The sequence below is a fragment of the Anolis sagrei genome, chromosome 5, assembly GCF_037176765.1.
Source record: "Anolis sagrei isolate rAnoSag1 chromosome 5, rAnoSag1.mat, whole genome shotgun sequence".
NCBI classification, from domain to species: domain Eukaryota; kingdom Metazoa; phylum Chordata; class Lepidosauria; order Squamata; family Dactyloidae; genus Anolis; species Anolis sagrei.
The window spans coordinates 23,048,446-23,067,864 of NC_090025.1; the positions used below are offsets into that span (position 1 = coordinate 23,048,446).

The 19,419-nt window shown below is 39.5% G+C and overlaps 1 protein-coding gene across 3 annotated transcripts in view; it reads left to right on the forward strand.

Moving 5' to 3' along the window:
* The window catches only part of GRID2 (glutamate ionotropic receptor delta type subunit 2), a 1,028,529-nt gene that overhangs the window by 824,958 nt on the left and 184,152 nt on the right, over positions 1-19,419 (forward strand). For all 3 annotated transcript variants that reach the window (XR_009631647.2, XM_060779233.2, XM_060779232.2), the window contains exon 11: positions 3,482-3,794. Coding sequence is in view for 2 of the 3 variants with exons in the window: in XM_060779233.2 (XP_060635216.1) it covers positions 3,482-3,794 (313 nt within the window). In the remaining variant the exon portion in view is untranslated. The remainder of the gene's footprint in view (positions 1-3,481; positions 3,795-19,419) is intronic.

The following is a 19,419-nucleotide window of genomic DNA, read 5'->3' on the forward strand; positions in this document are numbered from 1 at the left end:
ACAGAAAGTCTTGAGAGCCTAATACTCTCCATCAGTTAAGAGAAAATAGCCAGCCAAATTAAATTTTCATGATTACAGACTGAAACACTTCTGTATGCCTTTGGCACTGCAATTTACACAAACCTGACAAAAAGTAAGTCACATTGAATTCACTTTTCCTTGTAGTAAACATGCATGGGTTGTATTATACACCTTCCCTTGAAACCTGACAGTGATGACATTTGGCACCATCCTCTTACATCGATTCATTAGTGCTCATCATTTTTTTGCGGATGGGGATGAGAGTGAAAGCACACTTGTTCATTTGTTCTGGTTCTGGTAAGGAAATTGAATGAAATTATTCCTTTAAAAATATCATCATTCTCCTGCAGAGATTGGACTGTTTGTAAACTGTAGTTTATCTCACATTTCCTTCTGCAGCTCAAAGAAGCTATGTGGAGTCTTTGTTGATATGTAACATAGAGCTTTTGGTAATACATATTCAAATTAAAATCAGGTGATTAAGGAATTAAAACTCTTTAGCAAGGCATGCATCCTCATAAAAACCAGCTGTCCTCAGAACCTTCCAGTTACTACAAGTGATACTGTGCCAATAAGAACAACCAAGATAAATGGGTAGCAGATTTCCTCTGGCTATTTATCCTCAAAAACTGAAAGAGGGCCTCTCACTATGTTTACGTGCCACCTCATCATGCTTACAGTTTTCCCCTCATTTCATGGGCAGCCACCATAAATTTACTGGGAAGCATGGCTCCCATCAGATGACTTCCCATCACAGAACCACAGAGCAATCGTGAAATTGGGCAGATCCGTAATCATGAGGAGAAAACATGAATTTAGCCAAAAATAGCACTAAGGATCCATTATTTTGGCTCATAACATGTGATGAGGTTCATAGCAGTCTCTATTTTGTTTTGGGGCTTGCCATGGTGAAAAGTGTGCAGTCCTTAGCAACAAGCTGTCCTTAGCAGCAAGCTGTCACCCTTCTTAACAGAAGTGCATAATAATGCTTTCCCTTCACAAATTTCTTTAAAAAATTATTAATGACATATATAGCGTAATATAGAACAGAGAAGAGGCAGTTTTCCTTTCCTGGTTTGTTCCTATGATAATACTGTACTTAGCAGAGAGCTGTCACCCCTGTTTATAGAAGTGCATGATTACTCCTTTGTATGGAAAGAAATGGTTTAAAACAGCTTCCCTGTTTCAAGGGTTCAAGGGGTTTAGATGCAGAACTATTGCATCCCATGGAAAGCAAATGGTTTCAAACAGCTATCCTGTCTCAAGGATACAATGGGTTAAGATGCACAACTACTGCATTCAATTGAAAGAAATGGTTTCAAACAGCTTCCCTGTCTTAAGGGTTTTTCGATGCAGAACTATTGCATGAAAGCAATGTTTTACAACAGCATCCCTGGCTCAAGGGTCCAATGGGTTTAGATGTAGAAGTATTGCATCTCATGAAAAGCAATGTTTTAAAACAGCTTCCCTGTTTCAAGAGTCCAATGGGTTAGATACAGAACTATTGCATCCCATGGAAAGAGATTCTGGCAGCCGTGGTGAGGAAGATAGCAGGCACCTACAGGGAAGTACTAAAAGTCTGATGAGATGAAAACAAATAAAATTAGTGAGAGAGGACCATATAGTATGATCAGCTCCTGATTCCTCACTTTACTTTACTTAACATTGCCTTTCAATACTGCTGTTTGATAATGCCCTTTGTTAAGGCTTTATGTTTACTGGAGAAACATTTCTCCATGTCTCACTAATGGAAGCAATGCATTTTGCAAAGACACATGAGAGAACCTTCTTTGCTGTGGCACCCCAGTTGTTTAATGTCCTCCTCTTGGAGGGCCAGTTGGCATCATCATTCACCAATAAGTGATAATAAGCCACAAATAAACAAATAAGGGGTTTTTTTGTTAATGTCCTGGATATTAATGAACGTTCAGATGAATTTGTTCACATTTACACTGATTGAAACAATTAAATGTGTTTGAAAATTGCTTAAATTGTTTAACATTACATTTCTCTGAATTGTTTACATTGATTTCAGCTGTGTACCACCCTTAACTCCTACAATATGGAGTAAGGTATAAATATTTAAATAGATCAATACATTTGAAATAGTTTTTTCCTTTGAATTATGAAAATTGCTTCTGATATGTAACATTTCCAGGATTCAGTTAACTGACCTAAATCAAAGATACTGCCAGTGAGAAACAAGAAGGACTCTAGCATATTTTAAGCATGGCAGTTTTGGTATTGCTAAAATTGTGTTACTTATTTCAGCATAATTATCTCTAGGGACTTAGCTCAGATGATTTATCTTAATATAAGCAAGCTAATAAAACATATTGCACAAGATTTAGACAGATAGGTGGTCTTAAAGCTGTGCCATGGGTTAAACCAATGCAACTATAATGAATATTATACCTAGAATTGTTGATGTTGCATATGAAATTTGTCTTATCGATACCTTCAAGTATTTTCAAAAATGCAATGAGAGAGGGGACTCATCTCCTCCTAGGATTTCAATTAAAAAGATGTACATTTCTATCAAAAAGTCTTCCAGATCTTATTACATATCACCAGACATCCCTTCCATCTTATATTAATTCTTTGACATACCCACTTAAACTAAGTAATCTACCATGGTCAGCTTTGGAGTCTTCATTTCTGACACCTCTATGTAAATAGGCAGTGATTGTTTTATATAATTAAAAATGTAGTGCTCTGCCAACTATTTCAGTGGTTAGAGCTGTGTGGTAAATTGTGTCTTGTGCATTGCATTTTGAATGGTATACTCATGTCAGATTGATGTTATGGGAAATCCAGATTTGAGCATTGGTAAGGAACCATTTTAATGAAATAATTGATTGACAATGGGATTACCGTAAATTCGATATTTGATTATGAGTTTTTGTGCTTTTCAGTATTGCAAGCACAATTTAAACTACCTCTATCCAATAAATAGCAATATCTGTAACTGAAATATTTGTTACAATCCAAATTTGACTCATTTTGCTCCATCTGTAATTCAATGATAGAAATTTTAACACCATTTCAACATTTAAAAGAACAATGTATATGTGACATTTGCTCAACTTTTATAGAAACTTACAACTAATGTGGTTGTTTTTCCTCCTTTTGTGTTTTTATTTTTCTAATGTTGCTATATTGGAGCATTATTGTGAGAAACTCAAACCCCATTTGCATGTAAATAATAAACATTAATAAAAAATACTTCTGCAATCACAATCATTGGCCCATTCCATGGTTTGTAATCCATTTAATTCCAATTTTCATTATTCTTCCATTTGGCAAAATTACTCTTTGGATTGATAAACATGCAAGAAGAAGATCTTAGCAACTCTTTTACTCAAAGACTCAAAGTTTGTAAATTAAGTACCAACTTCTGCATTATTTTCCCCTTTTATTGCTCATGGAAATTAATTCTTTCTATTTCTTGCCTTTTCAGAGAGCTGATATAGGTATTTCAGCATTAACCATCACACCAGACCGGGAAAATGTGGTTGATTTTACCACCCGTTACATGGACTACTCAGTGGGTGTCCTGCTCCAGAAGGCTGAAAAGACCATGGATATGTTTGCCTGCTTGGCCCCCTTTGACCTTTCCCTGTGGGCCTGTATAGCTGGCACAGTGTTGCTAGTAGGACTTTTGGTGTACCTCCTCAACTGGCTCAATCCACCCCGTCTGCAAATGGGATCAATGACTTCAACAACCCTTTATAACTCCATGTGGTTTGTTTATGGCTCCTTTGTGCAGCAAGGTAAGCATTACTTATTGTGTTTAACTTTCAACACTATTTAAAAGTTGTAGTAAGACTTTTCAGTATTTGCCTTCTTCAATTGCACCAAATAAAATGTAAGCTATATCCAAAGTGACAGTTAAGAACAGAGAAGATTAAGTGTTCCAAAACTGTGCTCTGCTCTATGATGCTCTTTAGACACACACCTCAAGGTCTCAACCTTGAGAATAACACATAATATTATTATCCTTTTTTGAATATTTTATTCTTCAAAGGCTTGAAGGCTCTATATTGGGGACTTTGATAAGAAATATGGCAATATTATTTATTTATTTATTATTTATTAGCTGCATTTGTTGACCGCCGTTCTCAGCCCTTTAGGGCGACTCACGGCGGTGTACAACATATAAAAGGCAATTTACAAAAGGCAATAACAAAATAACAACATATCCATAATACAACAGTTATATAATTACACTAAAAAATCCGCTCCGTCTCAAGTAGAATCGTAACCAATCTCATAATCCATGTTCCGTTCCAGTCGTCCTTACCAAATTATTGTAGCACTTAGTTAAATGCCTTCTCAAATAGCCATGTTTTTAGGCTCTTACGGAAGGACATAAGGGAGGGCGCCTGTCTGATGTCAACAGGGAGAGTGTTCCACAACCGGGGGGCCACCACCGAGAAGGCCCTCTCTCTCGTCCCCGCCAGACGTGCCTGTGAGGCAGGTGGGATCGAGAGAAGGGCCTCCCCAGACGATCTTAAGGCCCTCGTGGGCTCATAGGCCAAGATGCGGTCCGAAAGGTATTTTGGGCCGGAACCGTTTAGGGCTTTGTAGGCCAGCACCAGCACCTTGAATTGGGCCCGGTAGCAAATCGGCAGCCAGTGGAGCTGGGACAACAAGGGCGTTGTGTACTCCCTGCGTCCCGCTCCTGTTAGTAACATGGCTGCCGCGCGCTGGACTAGCTGAAGCTTCCGGGCCGTCTTCAAGGGCAGCCCCACGTAGAGAGCTGGTAAAGGACCTGTAAAGGACCAGTGGTAAATATTATAGCTAAGTAGGGTGGCAATTGTTTTGCAGAAGTTCAAGACAAATTGTTCAAATTGCCCTCACCCTTGTGTTGGACAGCCCTAGAACCAGCACATGATACTCAAACCTGTGACTGAAGTCTTCAAGTACCTGAATGCTAGGAAGGAATGAGACAACACTTGAATAGAAAAAAGATTAAATATGAATAGAAAATTATATTGGAACAAATCAGTAGGGTGAGATATATCAAGCTCTTTGCAGGAAAACAATAAAGCCACAAATGGTTTATGAAGACAAGAGGGTGCGGCTTGCGAAATGAAGTGTGACTGACACAGAGGTCACACAGGAAACAATAAAAAGAACTAATGTTGAAGAAATATCAGTACATTAAACAACTTGGTAGTCTGCAAGAGCTAAATTACATACTAGAGGGAGGAAAAGATGATTATGATGATGATGACCACAAACACTATCACCCCTAAGCTGATTTTTTTTAAAAAAGCCAACCTGACACATATAATAGAGGATCTAAGGTAGCATGTGGTTATCAATTGTGGCTGTTGGCTTTCGTCTCAGTTGGGAGGTGTCTCCATTTCACATTTTAGTCTGACCATTTTGTTTCAAAAGCATCAAATGTGTTTCACTTCCTTTGGTGGTGGGGTTCAACATTTTAAATAGCTCCTCTCATATTTGGGCTAAACATGGGTTGGGTTCACTATCCCACTACTATGGAATCCACCATTATAATCACAAGGTAGGGTCCCATCCATAGAGTCACCATACATTGAAGCTCATTTGACTGCAAATAAGAACAGCTACAAAAGTGTTGAAAGCATGAAGCTGGAAAAGGTTGGGAAGAGCTTTGCATGTGCAGCTTGCTGAAGAGAGGACTGAGGTGTGACATGATTGCAATCTTTAAACACCTCAAGGGCTGTCACATAGAAGAGAGGGGTCTAATGGTTTAAACTTACAAGATGGTAGATTATAGTTGAATATTAGAAGCAATTTCTTGCCTGTTTGGTTATTTTCAAAAAGAGGCTGGCCAGGTCACTGAAATGTTAGTGAGATATCCTACAATGAGAAGGACAGTACATGAGAGCCCTTTCAACTCTATGAAAAAATGGAGATGCAGTTCAGTGCTAGAAAAGTCATAATTCTTCTTATTCTTATTCTTACTATTTTATTTCTTACTTGCCTGTCTTCATGGCTCAAGGCGGGTTACAGCATAGTTAAAACACAGAATCATTGTAGAAATCCTATAAATACATGTATGTTAAATATATTTCTATAAGAGATACATATTAAACATATTTATATTTAAAAACATATTAAAATACACAGAACAGAGATTAAAACACAGGACACAAGTTTAAAATTTATGATTAAAACTGGCTGAGTAGGTCTGCCAGAAGAGATAACTATTTAGATGGTTTTTAAATTCCTACAGCTGATCTATCTGTCGGAGCTCTTCTGGTAGGTCATTCCACAGTTTTGGGGTTGCTGAAGAAAAGGTACTCTGGGTGATGGTTGCCAGTCAGGTTCTGGCAGATTGGAGCAGACACCCCCCCCCCCCCCCCGAGGACCTCCGTGTTCAGGGCAGATTGTACGAGAGAAGGCAATCCTGTAGGTAACCTGGACTCAAAACCAACAGCCCATATTTTGTCTGGAAACTAATTGGCAGCCAGTGGTGTGACTTTAGTATAGGTGTAATACTCCTGGATGTTCCTGTGATCAATCTGGCAGACATATTTGGAACCAGTTAGAGTTTCTGAGCTTGGTACAAAGGTAGGCCAAAGTAAAGTGCATTGCAGAAGCCCAGCTGTGGGGTTACCAGCATGTACATCTTTAGGTCTTCCAAATCTAGAAAGGGGCGCAGCTGGTGGATCAGCCGAAGCTGATAATAAACACTTCTGACTGTCGCATCTACCTGGGCTGACATTTGGAAAGATGGATCCAGAAGCACTCCCAATCTCGAGCACAGTCTTTCAGGGGTAGTGTAACTCCATCCAGAACTGGTTAACACACCTCCACCCCCAAATTAGGATCCTTGATGGCTAGCATCTCTGTTTGTCTGGATTCCATCTCAATTTGTTTTTCCTCATCCAGGCATTCAATTACCTCCTCCAGGCTTTCATTCAAAGGTGACATGCTATCCTTAGCTGAGGATGTTTTTGAAGGTATGGAGAAATATATCTGCATATCATCAACATACTGATAACACCCCACCACATACTTCTGGATAATCTCTCCTAGCAGTTTTATGTAAATATTAAAAATTATTGGGAATAGAATGGCACTTTGTAGGATGCCATATATAACAGCTCTTTTTTTAAAGGAGCAGCTATCCCCAAGCATGCTAAAGTGTGACAACAAAATACTTGCATATTTCAGTTTAAAGCTGTTGGTGTCAGTAACTAAGCCATAGGAGGGTTATTTTAACCTTTTAGATTGGAGGAAAATATGTAGAAGAGAAAGAGGGAGAAACCCCTATGGGAAAACCCATATGACCAGAGTTGCCCCAGAACTTTATATTCTCCACCTTGAATGTCATATGTGACAAGATAGATGAGAAGGGGGTGATAGATAGATAGATAGATAGATAGATAGATAGATAGATAGATAGATAGATAGATGATAGATAGATATAAAATGATCACAGGGTCCTGTGATATTAAAATTGTAATATCCTCTCATTTCTCCAGGTAGACTTAAGATGTCAAGAACATTTGTTTTCATTTCTAGATTCATCAGGTTGTTATGTAACAGTAAAATAGTAAAAGAACATTTTCTCCCCAAAGCACCTGTGCATTTTCTGTCTTTGTTGGAAGTTTATTCATTTCATAAAGCAAATACTGTCTTCTGGGGCACAGCCAGAGAGACAACTCTTTGGCCTCAGCTTGCCTCCTGCTGACTTGTTTTGTTTCTGCTCCATTTCTTTTAGACTTACCAGGTCTTCCCTGACCTTCTTAGGTATCTTTCCTGTTCCCTCCAGCTTTCGGTTCTACTTGTGTTATTCTCCCGTGTCATTTATCGTCTCAGATTTTTTTTTCAACCAGCACTTATTCACATATTCTGAATGGGTCATGGATTGCAGTCTTAGCCTTGACATTTATTTTTAGTTCTGGTTTGTTTGGTATCACCACCAGCATCATCCCATGACTAAGCAGGTTGTCCATTGAACCAGAATATGAAGTTCAAGCTCTGAAAATAAGTAAATAATAAATAGAGCCATAGAAATGCTCCACAATTGGAAACATCACCAGTAACTTTTCATCATGATATGTTTAATGAGTTTATGCAAACATTTAGGCAGCAGAGCTGTGCTATGCAAACTAATGCGTGTGGGATATTTTTTGCTAGTAGGTAAAGGTTTCCCCTGACATTAAGTCTAGTTGTGTCTGACTCTGGAAAGTGGTTCTCATCTAAATTTCTAAGCCGAAGAACCAGTGTTGTCTGTAGACAACTCCAAGGTTATGTGCCCAGCATGACTGCATGGAGCGCTGTTACCTTCCTGCAGAAGTGGTATCTATTGATCTACTCACATTTGCATGTTTTTGAACTGCTAGGTTGGCAGAAGCTGGGGCTAACAGCAGCAGCTCACCCCACTCCCCAGATTTGAACCACCAACTTTTCAGTCAGCAAGTTCAGCAACTCAGCAGTATAACTTGCATCACCACCAGGAGGCCCTTTTGCTAGTAATGTGCACAACTTATGCAGTCAAAACAATGGTTAACACATCAGGCCTCTCCCAGGTCAAGGATCTGAAGAGCAAGCCCTATGAGGAGCAGCTTAAAGAGCTGTGCATGTTTACCCTTCAGAAGAGAAGGCTGAGAGGAGACATGATAACCATGTATAAATATGTGAGAGGACGTCATAGGGAGAGGGGAGCAAGCTTGTTTCTGCTGCTCTGGGGACCAAGACACTGAACATGGCTTCAAACTACAAGAAAGGAGATTCCACCTGAACATTAGGAAGAGCTTTCTGCCCCAAATTGTGGTGGAGGAGGCTCCTTCTTTGGAGGCTTTTAAACAGAGGCTGCATGGCCATCTGTTGAGGGTGCTTTGCATGCATTTTTACTGCTTTTTGGCAGGGGGTTGGACTGGATGCCCCATGAGGTCTCTTCCAACTCTATGATTCTACGATTCTATGATGCTCAGATCATGCAGCAAAAATTTAAGAAATACTATGTATAACAGTTTATTGGACTATATATCAACTAACTTTTCATGACAGCCACCCTGTCCTAACATTACATCACCTCATACACAGACTGGAAAGGAGGAATCAAATCCTGAGATCTAGCAATCTTACGCTAGAATCTGGAAATATTGGATTAATTGTTGGCATCTTTGTCATTCCCCTGGCCCAAATTTTAAAAGCCTTCACATTTAAAAATAATAATAAAAATGGACAGCAGTGTATAAAAGCCATTTCAAGGGGGATGCCCCTGAAAGAACAACAAAACTATCTAGTACTGATTAGGAAATGACAATCACCCAACATTTTGATTGTGATAGCTGCCTAAGCCTTGCTGGTGCAGCTGTATCAGTGTGTGGAAGAGGCAAACATTGCATGGCCTGCAGCATTTTCACAGTTGTAAACAAGAACATATGTGGCCAGGATGGCAAAATTTAGTAAGGAGGAAGGACACAAGCTAGAGAGGACAGCACTTTGCTTTCACCTGAGCATATTTTAAAGTGCATGATTTCACCTTTTTCACCGCTCTCCCTCTTAATTGAGTACAAACTACTTTTGCCCTTTGAATTCAGTTTGCGGCAAGTGAAGTTTGAGATGGGGAAAGTGGAAAATGGCAGAGAGCAAAACTAGGACATTTTAAAGAAACTGAAAATGTGGGAAAACAGAAAATTAATCAGAACTGATCTTGGCAAATCAGGACAGTTAGAGGTATAAAATGGCTTGTTAAACATTTTTGACTGCTTTGGAGACAAATTGATTTGGGTGGCTTCAGGGAAGCTTTGGGGGTACAAAATGTCCTTCAGTGCTCACACACAGCCAACCTTTGCCACTTCTGAAGTAAATAATTGGATAAAGGCCGTAATGTGGCTGTATCTTCCTCTCTTTCAGAATAGGAAGGTAGTTTGGATCTCTGCAGTCTATTAATGTAAGGATTCTGAATGGCTCTCTGTCTGTTAATAAAAAGACTAACTTGGCTTTCCATGAACTACTGAAATCTCAAAGAGGTGGTAAAACCCATATTGTAAGCTCTTTAAAAGCCTGAGTTTCTACAGGGAAATCCTCATATAAAGCCAGCATCAGCAGCAGTCTCCTTCTGCAACTGAAAACAATTCTCCTAGTCTCAGGAAAAGACCTCCATTCCTTGTGTTTACTTTTGTTTTAGGGAGCTACTAAACTATTTGGCAATCTAAATAAACAAGGTGAGGCATTCCCTGTGGGTATGAAATTGTTCTTGTTGTGTGCCTTAAAGTCATTTCCAATTTATGACATCTTGGGCACTGATATAAATTGCAGGGCCAAAGTGAAATTTTGGGAGGTATTTTGGGTTGGGCAATGCCCTCATACTCTTCCCATGAGAGTGATTCCTGTAGAAATCTTTGATGGTGAAATAAACTGCCTTGAGTGAGGTGAAGTCTCCTTCGTTGGAAGTTTTAAAACACAGCTGAATGTCCATCTGTCAGGATTGATTTGATTGAGTATTCCTACACTGCAAAGGGTTGGACTGGATGGCCCTTGGGTTCTCTTATACCTCTGTGATTTCCTTATATGCTTGCATGTATACAGCTAGAAATTTTAATTAAAAAAAACTACCCAAAAACTGTGAGTCAACTGTGAGTCAATGTGATTACTTTACCTTAATTCTAACCAAAATATAAGATAACCTCTTCTCTAAATATCTTCATCTATCCTGAGATAACAAAAATGAAACACAGGCCCTTTCTATTCTCTCCACCCTGGCACCACTTTTGGCATTTTTGAATGCCTAGAAGGGGACAATGACAACAACATCAGGGAAAATTGCCCTCTGAGGTCATAGAATAACCATTGCAAAATATCAAAATTCTTAAGTCTGCCCTCAACTTACATATGCGATCGGCTGATGCATGTATATACGGTATATGATTTTCTTCCCCACAAAGCAAAATAGTGATCTTGCTTTGAGTATGGGGCATCTTGATGGAAGGATAAAATATATCTTTTGTTGCTCTGCCTCTGATTACAACATGTCTTTGAAATTGGGCTGGGAAATGTAAAAAGCTACAAAATATTAGAGGTGTGCATGCTACCCGTTTGTCCTGTTTCATTCATTATTTTGTTCCATTTGTTTCATGGGGGGGGGGGCACAAAACGATCCTCCCCTGGTACAAGATAACCTCAAAACAAAATTAAGCAGGAGTGGGTACAGTTTCCGTGCCTGCTTTTCAGCCCACAAGGTGCTCTTCACATGGACAGAGGAGAATTGTCGGTGCTATTTCTCTCTGAGCCCTGCCTTTTGGGTCAATCAGAGGAGAATAATGTCATGCACTTTGCTTGCTGCCTGCCTCACCATGCCCAGCTGCCACTCATCTCCTCTGCAGACGAAGAGGAAAGGATCACAGGAGGAGTGATATCTTAAGTAACTCTGATGCCTTTAATCCAGATCATAATGGAGCATATAAGAACAAGCCATGCAATTGCCAAAAATGATGGGAAGGGGAGGGGAATCTCCCCCATTGCCACCAGTTAAAGAAGAAGTGAAATAGTGGGGCTGGGTACTGGGCTGTGTTTGTGGTGTGTGGGGCATCTTTGATATTTGGCAGGAAGGTGTGGTGCCCTGCCTCCCTCCTGCTGCTGCTCCTGGAGAAGTTAGAGAGTGGGGCCAGTGGGGGGAAAGAGGGAGTGTTTTATTTATAGTAATAAAAAATCTAAAAGAAATTAGGGGATGAGCCAGACATTATGAAACTTGGTGGACTAAAAGTGGAAGATGTGCCCTCCATGTGTGGTGATTTTCACCTCTGTATTCCTAAAATTGAGGAGACACGGAGCCTGGGGAAGTCACCAACACCAATAATTTTGCCACCAACGGGCTCAAAATTATTGTATTTTCAGCCACAGAATGAAAAATCCATTTGGAAAGGCGCCCATTTTTGGGAGGCGCTCAAAAACGAAAACAGGGGGTTTCCAAATGAAACAAACAGAAACTAATAGCAATTCTATACGAATGCACAAGGCTACAAAATATGCAACAGGTGATGTTTAAGTGTAGAAATGTAGGGGGAAAACCACAACTCTAGTTTCCACAGCTGCAACATTTCTGAAGTTGATCTCAGATAATCAAAATGTAGTTAGACACTTTCATGACAGTGAAATGGTATGTATGTCCCATTGACCAACTGTATCTAAAGATTCTGTATCCACGGATTCAACCATTCATAATTTGAGAATACATTTCTTTTTTAAAAAAATTAAAAGCACATTTTGATTTTGCTTTATATAAAGATATATAAATATACATCTATATAGATACAGGCCATCATTTTACCACAACATTTTCTACAATTGGATGTATACATCCATGTATTTTGGTATTCATATGAGGCCCTGGAGCCAAATCCCAGGGGATACCAAGGATAGCAAATATCAACAGTGTGTAATTATTCATTTCATATCTTGCCTTTCTTCTGACCCAAGGAATTTCACTTCACATATACAAAGATGGGATTTATCCGAACAGGTATACTTTTGGAATGAGCTCTTTTGATCCTAAGGGAGCTTTTTTCCCTTATACCATTACTTTTCTTTTTGAGCAAGTGTGAATCAAGGGAGATGTATCTCCTTCAAAAAGCAGACATAAGGACCAGTTTTAATTTGGTTGAAAAGAAAAGAGCAAGAATTTAATGGACCTTATATTGAAATGTATGAAAGTACAGATTGACTGAATAATAAAGACGCAAAGGGCTCCTGAATTCTAGTGGAACGGCTCAGGAGATTCATTTATAATGTCATCCAGCATTTCACATTCAATTTGAATGTAACAAAAACTATGTTAGCAAAAGCTCTATTGTTTACTAACCTCAGTGAATACAGAAGGGAGAAAAAAGCCGAAAGTAATTCCCAGTGACAGATTAACCAGCTACAATGCTAAGTCTGCCTTCTGTATTCACTCCACATCTGCTTTCCACTTTGTAAGAGAAGTGTGTGGATTTATTTATTTTGGAATAGTAAATCCGCCACCATTAATTGTGATTGGCAGCTCTTAACTGAAGCAATATGGGACGTTTGAAACATTGTCACGTTCAGTTAAGAAGTCTCTCTCGATGGCTGATTTAAAACATGACAAGGTAGTCATTTCTGTTATCAAAATGTACAGGCTCAGCTCCTTCTGGGTCCTGCTTTGAAAGCAATAAAACTGTTTGGTCCTCAGGCTACTGATGCTTTGCAACCATTGCATTCTCTGTTTGGAGCCACCCAGTGTGTCCTGGATGTGCATCGTCCTAATTTTCTAGCCACTAAACATTCATAACTTATTCCTTTCAGTCTTGGCAAAGGTGCAGGCAGAAAATAGCTCTCTGGGAATAAAATATACATGTTACGATCTATCTAACAGGACATATATTTCAATTGGAACAGAAATGTGTTATTCTCACTTGCTACTATTTTCATCTTCATGTGCTGATATTAGCTCAGCAGCTGTTGAAAGCTAGGTTTGGGGAACTTGGATTTTTCAATCTTTAAAATATACTCTGTTTTTATGCTTTTGTAACTTAGCCATGTTGAAGTCTAGTACAAATTGAAGTAGGCTATTGAGGAGAGCAGGGGCTAAGGAATGTGCCAACAATGTGCTCTCCAGCTGTCCCAATTTGATATGGAAAGTCCATTACTCCTTTTATCCCATTTTTCAGCAACTTTTAAAATGTCCCAACTTCTATGTTGTCCTTTTTCTATCTTTCATCTTCATTTTTCTTCAGTTTCTGAAAACAGAGTTCAAAATGGAAAAGTGAAATGAGGGATGGAGTCCTAGGACCTCATTTGATGGAGGTCCAGAAGCCAGGGACATTGGGAGAAATCATGAGGCAGTGCCCAGCTTCATTCCTTTACCATCCCACAGTGTTTTCCAGCTGTCCCTGGCTTCCTCCCATGCTGTTCCCAACTTGTTAAGTGAGGATGCCATATCGCCAAGAAGTACCCCTCTGTCTTGGTAGCATTCTAGGAAAAAGAAAAAAAAACCCTGTCTGATGAGGTCCTAAGTCTTTCCTGCAGGCTCAGGCAAAAATAAACTTCTGGATACTTTCCTGGCTTTTACATTGATAATTTTGACTATCTTAACCACACACATCCTATATTTCATCTCTGAAATGCTGGAAGGTGTGCATCCAGAGGAAGAAAATTGAATTCTAGTCATGATGTGGAATGTTACAATTTTTTTTACTATTCTCTCCCAGAATCCTATAGTCAGCATAGTCACTGGCAAAACTGGCTGAAAGATTCTGAAAAATAGAGTAGGAAAAAAATTAACATTTCTGAGCTCTAATAGTATTTTATATAATGGACTGACTGTTATTACAAGAACATCTAGGGAACTCTATATCCAAAATTGAACAAGAAGTCCTTTTTAACAAGGAAATGCTATAAAGGCAGCTGGAGAAATAACTTCCCACTTAGCGACAACATTAGTAGCCTTACTATCATAACAAGAGAGTATGGTACATGCTGAATTGGTAGTGGTTGGTAACTTCCATGCCAGCAGAGAGTTTATAGAAGCTATGCAAAGTCTTAAAGCTATGTTAGCCCCTGTAAATTTGAGACTAAAAGACTTGGTGGTGAAACCACTATCTGAGATAGAGACCACTTGCTACTGGTGTGCTGAATGTATCTGCAAAACAGACACGTTTGAATTTCTACTGTGAAATCACCATTAAAAGAAATCATCTGGAGGAAGTTGGTTGTGTGGATTCATATTGTAGAGTATAGGAGAGCAGATAATTTATGTGAGGGCAGATTTGGGACATGCAAAATCTCTCTTCTACTGACTACTGCCTGCACATTTTGCAAAGAAGGGGGCAGAGGTCATAACTCTGGCTTATAATATGCTCTTTTCAGTACATGTTGCTCCTGAATTGCCACTTTCAAGGGAGGTATGCAGTTAAATGATGCCTGCTTTCCACTAAAGAGTAAGATCCAGCCTTCTTATCTATTTAAAGACTTTTCCCTACCGGAAAGATTGATTGTACATTTAATCCATAACCATGTCATTACATTGCACTTTCATCTTAATAGAAATTACCTTTCAGCAGTTCTGTACTTAAACATGAGTGACGAGGGACAGAGCAGAATAATATAAAGTGTGCCGTTGCATTCAGATATATTTATGGGGGGAAAATACTTTTCTGTGGTTATCCGATCTATTTTTCACACACTAGGATAAAAATATTTGATATTATATGAGACTTAGTGAAAATTCAGGGTCAGATTTAGGTTTTCAGCTCAGTTTAAGATATAATGCACATTTTTTTCTAGCCACAATGAGAATGTCAGTGACTGTTCAGCATAAGAATTTTAGGTTTCCCCGAATGCTGTGTTTTAAATATTTCTTTTGCTGGGTTTTAAATATTTAAAATAAATATTTAAGATCTTTTGCTGTGTTTTTAGCTATGAAACAGGTTCAAGCTTCTTAAATTTCATTTACAGTACTTTTTTTGGACTTCTGGTAGCCAGTCTACTAACATCCCTAGTACTTCTCCTTTGCTGCAATATGGGTCAATAAAATGGTTACTGGCTTTATTTTATTTTAATGCTTTTGGTCAAAATGTTACATTGGCTGAGATCAAAAAGTATCAAGGGGAAATTGTTGGACTGTTTTAAAACTTTTTTTAAAAGTTGGTAACAAAGTTCTTTTTTAAAAGGAAGTGAGTTTTCATGGCTGAGCAGGGATTCAAACCCTCGGTCTTCAGAGTCATATGACCTCTTCACAGGGGCTAAAAATCAGCGGTGGCGATGTTTTTTTGTTTTTGTTTTTGTTTTTTGGGGGGTTTTTTTGCAGTTTCATCATGGAGTTCACTGACTCCCATCACACACAGGAAAAGTACTTCTGGGACAGCTCCATGGTGAAAGTGCCAACACCCCCTGCCACTGCCAAAACATAGCTGGCGGTGCACAATGGGAGGTTTCTTGCTTTTCCATAGGGAAAAGTTGGCTGACTGAGGCCTCCCTGTGTGTGATGAGGTAGAGGGGAAGCTGGGATGGTACGGGGTGACAGGTCCCCATGTCCCCTGGTCTGAGATCTCTGCAATCTGTGGAAATACTTGGTGATTCCAGTGGTGCATGCGAAGAGGCCCATCGTCCAATATTCACACTACTATTCCCAAGTAAATGTGCTTACTAATCTGAATCCCCGCTCTGCTGTGGAAACCCTTGAGAACACCTTGAGAAAATTGCACCCTTGCTGCAACCTCAGAAGAAGAAAAGGGGAAACCTCCTCTGAACAAATCTTGCTAAGAAAAGTATATCATAGGGTTGCTGTGAGTTGAAAAAGACTCAAAGACACTTACTAACTACATAATGGTGATATGGTTCATAGCAGCTGGATTTTCTGTGGGATGGAGGAGTAATATCAGGATAGGCAAATTGTTTGAAGGTCCTTAGTTCTAATATATTGCTTCCTGTAAGCAGACAGGCGAAGCATGGAATGGCAGCAGAGAGACTGGACATTAGAGAATAGAAATGTTGCCTCGATGAAACAATACACCAACCAACCCATAACTTTGTGCAGCATGTAAAATTACATAGTCATGCACTGAAAAGGGATACTTGCTACTTGCTGTCAAAATGTGGTGAGCTTAGTAAAATTACCCAGAGCCCCTAAAATTCCCCACCCAGTAGTGAGGGATTGTAGTCCAAAAAAAGGGAAGGAGATGACTTTATCAAGATCTGTGAGTGTTATTTTCTGGGGAGGAAGGTGTCCAAGTGTATGTGGTTTAATCTGGAAAATGGATGCTATACACATTGATTGTGCACAGCATATTAGCCTTTTTCATGTCACTCATGCCTGAAAATAGTGTTTGTCAGAAAATCTTATTTCTTTACTACTCATCACTTACCAGAAACATATTCTGTAACACAAGGGTGGAGAATCTGTAGCCTTCCGAATGTTATTAGACTCCAGTTCCTACTAGCTACAGCCACCATGACAATAATTGGGCATCGTTGATGGTCCTTACTTTTACTTACTTAGGTGCCCCTCATTGTCCGAGTAAGATTGTCCCCCAAGATTGGTGTACTGGTGGTGGGAATGTAGGTGACTCTGTCAGGTTTCTCCCAAGTGATCGGCAAGCACTACAAGTCTGGAGTCAGTCCAGGGTCAAATCACCAGTCTGTCAGCAAAACAATGGATTAGCAGTAGAGCAAACCATGGGTGTGTTCCAAAGTTCTGAAGCAAAGATATCCTAACAAACACATTCCAGTATATAATCTGAAATCCAAAGCCAATATCCTAAATACAGTCCATCACACAAGGTCTCAAGGCCACAGCTCCAACAAAGACATTGCTGGAGCAACTGACTGCTCCAAACTTCAACTACTTCTGTTGACTTTGCAGCTGTTCCCAATTTTCTGGCCCTCTTTTCTACCAAACAACTGGACCTGTGAACTTGTATTCCTTCTCTCTGCAACTGCAACTGGGTAGGAAAACTTCAGTCCTTGCTTTCCAGCTCAGGGGCCTAATCCAGCTCCTGATCTGTAGCCTGAGAAGTGGTGGTTTCTTCACTGTCTGTCTGAAGGTGCTGTGGCTCTGTGTTTAACTCCAGGTGGAATGCTGTAAGAGGCAGTCCTTCTTCCTTATCCTCACTGTCAGAGATGGCTATGTCAAAAAAAACATCTGGAAGATTGCCCACCCCTGCTGTAACACTTTCCCTACCTAGTACAGCCAGCCTCTCAGGGAAGTGAGCCATTGATTAAACAATGGAGGGGCACATATGGTAGTTGTGAAGTGACTGTCAAACATGTATTAGATAGCACAACCAATAGGTCTTGACTGACTGGTCACATTTAGAACATTATAGTTTCTGAGCCAATCTCTCAAAGTTAATTGTGTCTTATAATGCACACTAAAAGAGTCATTCTGGCTATTCACTGTCTTTAGATTCCATTATGGAAGAGAAGTGTGATATTCAGCGAAAGAGACTTGGGTGATTATAGTCTTTTCTCCCTGCTTAAAGCCACTTGTGGCTCATTCTTTTTTCTTATATTACCACCCAGGGCGTACAGTAATCTCCAGAAATGCACTGCCTGGAGTGTACAGTTGCTTAATAAATTACTCTGTCTTGCTTATCTTTCTCTTGGCATATCCCTGCTGGCAGGAAGCTCTTATCCAGTGACAATGTTCTTTTCTATTGACATTTATTCTTAATTAACCATGCACCAATCTCTATAGGCTTGTAATATTCCAGAAGAAAAATCTGTGTGACCAAAACATTTTGAATAGGAGCCATCCATAATTGCATGTTCACAAAGATCTTCACCTAATGGTTTTGTTTTGCTTGTCTGGGAATGGGCAACTCATGACAGATCTACAGCATAAAGCAACAAGCCTGAGAAAATAAGAGAAAAAATAACAGTCCTTTTGTAAAGTAAGCAAAGTCATTCTGCAACAAACATGCTAGTTACTGGATGCAATATATATACATTCCATGTTTTTAAAAGCCTTGGATAAAAAAATATCATTATCACTCTTAATTTCTGGAATGATTCTATCAGCATTACATTGGAAATCTCTTGGGAAGACAAGTAGACAAATGTCAGCATTCAGAAAGAAGCAAAGACCACCAGCACTGAATCAATGATTCTCTGCCATTAACTTCACTAGTCTGGCCACGTTGTCCCATCTCCCACTGCCTGATGACCATTTCCCAAAGCAGTCACTTTATTCTCAGCTCAAGAATGGAAAACAGGCTGTCGGTAGACAGCAAAATATATTTAAAGATGTGCTTAAAGTTAACCTTTAAAATGTGGAATAAACACCAAGAACTGGAGGTCAGAAGTTACGAGTGGTGCTATGTATTTTGAAGAGGCATACATAGAGGGCAAAAGAGAGAAGCATGCCGAGAGGAAGGCACATCAAGCAAACCCTTTTTGGGACCACCGTTTATCTGGAAACCTCATTGTGAAAACCATGCAGATCCAGCAGAGCTCTCCACAGTCACTTACAGACCCACTGCCAAGACTCTATCCTTGGAAGACAATAATACTCAGCCACGAGTGAACACCTATTTATTATTTTAACAAAGCCTCTTTGTGCTTTCCTAGACTCCTTTCCTCCTTATCCTCTGTTTAGCTCGACATTTTTAGTAACATAGCAGAAACGATGATGAAGGAAAGCTGGAAAAATACCATTTTGCAGTTTTGAATTAGTGCCTCCAGAATCCCTAACTGGCAATTTGTGAACTGCAATGTACTACAATGTAGATAAACAAATATTCTTGTTATTTTTATTCAGAGGAGATTTCTTATTGCCTTGCTCTGAAGCGGAGAGAGTGTGATTTGTCCAAAGTCACTCAGTGGTTTCCATAGCTGAGTAGGGATTCACATCCTCATCTTTCAGAATCCTCATCCAATGTGATACTACTATATCATGCTGGTCCTATTTTCTAAAAATAGCCCCAAATGTTA